Below are 3,109 nucleotides of genomic sequence, written 5' to 3'. Positions count from 1 at the left end.
GGGGGGAATGTGATCAGAAGCACCTTTTTAGCTCAATGTTAGAAATAAAAGAGTTTAATAAATTTAGGAGTAAGTCCAATAGCTGCCCTCATTTGAGGGAATGAATGGGGGAGAGGTGAAGCACAAATCTGCAAATGGTGTTTAGGACATAGCGTCAGTTAAAAGTATCTAAATATTCAGTGATTTCCCCTGGCTCTGTCCTCTCTCCCCTTTTAGCTATCGGCCTTGATAATCCTCTTGCTCCTTCGCATCCAGGTCAAACGTTGGCTGCCTGTTTCCTTTTTACTGGTTTCTAGTCCATTTTACTAATATTGAGAATAATCATATTGAACTTGTGCTGTGGCTAATTTTGAAATCAGTCCCCATCACTAAATGGTTGGGGACCGAGGTTTCAGCAGAGGACACTAATTCCCGGGACCCAGCTTACTGTTGCTGTTTTAAATAATCATATTGAACTTGTGGTGTGGCTAATTTTGAAATCGGTCCCCATCACTAAATGGTTGGGGACCGTGGCTTCAGCAGAGGATACTAATTCCCGTGTCCGGGCTTACTGTTGCTGTTTAAAATAGCGTTCATTCTGCTCACATCTCCATTTGTCTTTACTCTTTTTTTTTTGAAGCGTCTTGCCCGAACTGGGATCATAGTGACCACCAGCGAGGCCGTCCTGCTGCAGCTGGTGGCTGACAAAGACCATCCAAAATTCAAGGAAATTCAGAATCTCATTAAGGCAAGTGCTCCAGAGTCCGGCCTGCTTTCCAAAGTATAGGACGTTGGAAGGACTGGTTTGCTACACATTGTCAGGTGCGGGACTGACCCTCACAAGCTCTTATCTCTACTAGAATTAAAATGTTAAGTCAAAAAACGGCTCCTTTTTTGCGCCTCTTAGTGAAACTTAACTGGCTAGACTGTGCGGGTACCAGCATTTAGTTACAAATGTCAAAGGCTTCAGGTGCTGCTTACCTTCTTTTTTTGTTACTGTGCTTTTATTTATTAAAAAAAAAAAAAAAATTACAATGAAGGTGCCTGTTCTGTCTATACTGTATACACCGCTGGTAACTTTCAAAAGTGCATACTATTGTGAACTTTTCTTAAATTGTGTACTTTAAAGAAAAAGTACCAATAATGATTTGGCTTTTGTACCATTGTAAGATGTATGTTATCATGCTAATGTGGAGGTAGTGCTTTTAGCAGGGGTGTCCGACTTTTTTTTCTTAATCTCTGCTATACATGGAAGAAGCAGCATTGTGATAAAAACAGGAACACCAACAAAAGCTGATGAACAATAAAAAAGGCCTGTCACAGAAAAGCAAGAAAAGTCTGCAGAATCAGCATGTGGGCCAGCAGGTTACCTGCCTTATAGATTGATTAAAATAAATCAATTTTAATTGATTTTAAAAGAGGGCTGTGAATTTAAAAAGAGGGCTCTGGATGGCGTTACCCAGTTCCTTCAGGGGGACTTACTATTGTTGACTTATTGTGTGAGTTGCATTAATCTAACCATACCAGATTATGTTGAATAATTTTACATCTTTCTTGATTATACTGATTTTCTTGTTCTGGTCACCATCACCAGTTCTCTGTTAATGTTCTCTTTTTTACCTGAATCTTTTACCTAGGGAAAGACTCATGGGGCCATTGCTTATTTTATTTTTAGAAACAGATGGAAGGATTTGCAATGTCTTCTAATTGGTGGGGGACTGTGTTAGCATCTTTGAAGTATAACTTTAGTAGAGTATCATTACAACCATGGAGAATACATCTTCTGTTGTACACCAGATTTAGCAAAAAAGATAAAGGCTGGATAACATGTAGTTCTAAAATGTCCATATTCTGTTATGTATCTTTTTCCACCTACCCTCCGAATATTTTTAATGCAAAAGGTATCAGTAATGACTTGGTAGTTTTAAATTTGTGATCATTGTTACCCTTTAATAAATTTATTTTCATTAAAAACTTATTAGAAGGTTTTACACTTTTTTTAATATTATGTGAAATGTGGAACATTGCTGTCTTTTATATTAAAGTAATTAAAGAAAATGTATCCTGTGAATGAAATTATTCCATATCCCACAAGATGTTTTTATGAGTATAATTCCAGGGATTCTAATATTTCTTTAAAGGTAATATAATTTTGATATTTATAATCTTTCAACTCATGACAATTGTCACAGAAGGAAAACCCTTTGCAGGTGGAGACAGATTTTACTGAGAGACGAAGGGCTTTCTTCATTTCTTAAGAGCAGTGGATTTTTTTTTTCTTTTGTTAATGGCAGCAAATGGCAACCTAGCATTCTTATTGAATATTTCTTCCCAGACTTTTTTGGGGGGTCAACAAAGAATCAAAGATTTGTACATTCTAAAATTGTTTTTTAACAGATTTAACCTAATGCTCTGCTTCTCAGACTTTAATATGAATGCAGATCATCTGGGGATCTTACTGAGATGTGAACTCTGACGCAGTAGGTCTACAGTGGAGCCTGACCTGACATTTTGCATTTCACCAAAATGGACAGTTTCTACTAGTGCCAACTCAGAGGGACAGTACTAGAAGTAGCAAGACAGTAGTTCATAAACACCTGTTACCCTCCACTACACCTGGGTCTTTTATGCTTCTGAGATACCACCATGATGAAGAACTTCTCACAGCTGAAACCAATTCTGTGACCCTGGATTCCTTTCCTGTGGCTTCTGTAACAAACTACCACATACTTAGTGTCTTAAAACAACACAAATGTGTTACTTCTAATTCTACAGGTTGGATCACTGGCTGAAAGTCATCCTAGGTATGAACAAGGCTCCCATCTTTTCCCCAAGGCTGTAGTGCAGGCTCCCTGTCTGGCCTTTCCAGACCGCTCTTGTCCACCCACGTTTTTTGGCTATTGTGGCTGGATTCCTCCCACTTCTAAGCCAGCAAGGACAGATCTGGTCTTTCTTACATCACCTGTGTCTGACTCACTCTTCCACCTCCCTCTTCTTGGCTTAAGAGCTGATGAGATTTAAGGCTAACTGATCAGCCAACCTGATTTCATCTTTGACTTTAATGTCCTTTTGCTGTGTAACAACATGTACACAGGTTTGGGGGATTGGCAGATGAACATCTTTGGGGGCC

General features: G+C 38.8%; 1 protein-coding gene across 1 annotated transcript in view; it reads left to right on the top strand.

The window, feature by feature from the left end:
- The window catches only part of ISOC1 (isochorismatase domain containing 1), a 19,908-nt gene extending 17,951 nt beyond the window's left edge, over positions 1-1,957 (top strand). The window contains exon 5 of the mRNA XM_012809256.2: positions 620-1,957. Within this exon, the coding sequence (XP_012664710.1) occupies positions 620-766 (147 nt within the window). The 3' untranslated portion in view covers positions 767-1,957. The remainder of the gene's footprint in view (positions 1-619) is intronic.
- Positions 1,958-3,109: the final 1,152 nt, after the last annotated feature.

The sequence above is a fragment of the Otolemur garnettii genome, unplaced genomic scaffold, assembly GCF_000181295.1.
Source record: "Otolemur garnettii isolate 467f Iridium unplaced genomic scaffold, OtoGar3 scaffold00003, whole genome shotgun sequence".
In the NCBI taxonomy this organism is placed as follows: Eukaryota; Metazoa; Chordata; class Mammalia; order Primates; family Galagidae; genus Otolemur; species Otolemur garnettii.
This window is presented reverse-complemented; position numbering and strand designations above follow the sequence as displayed.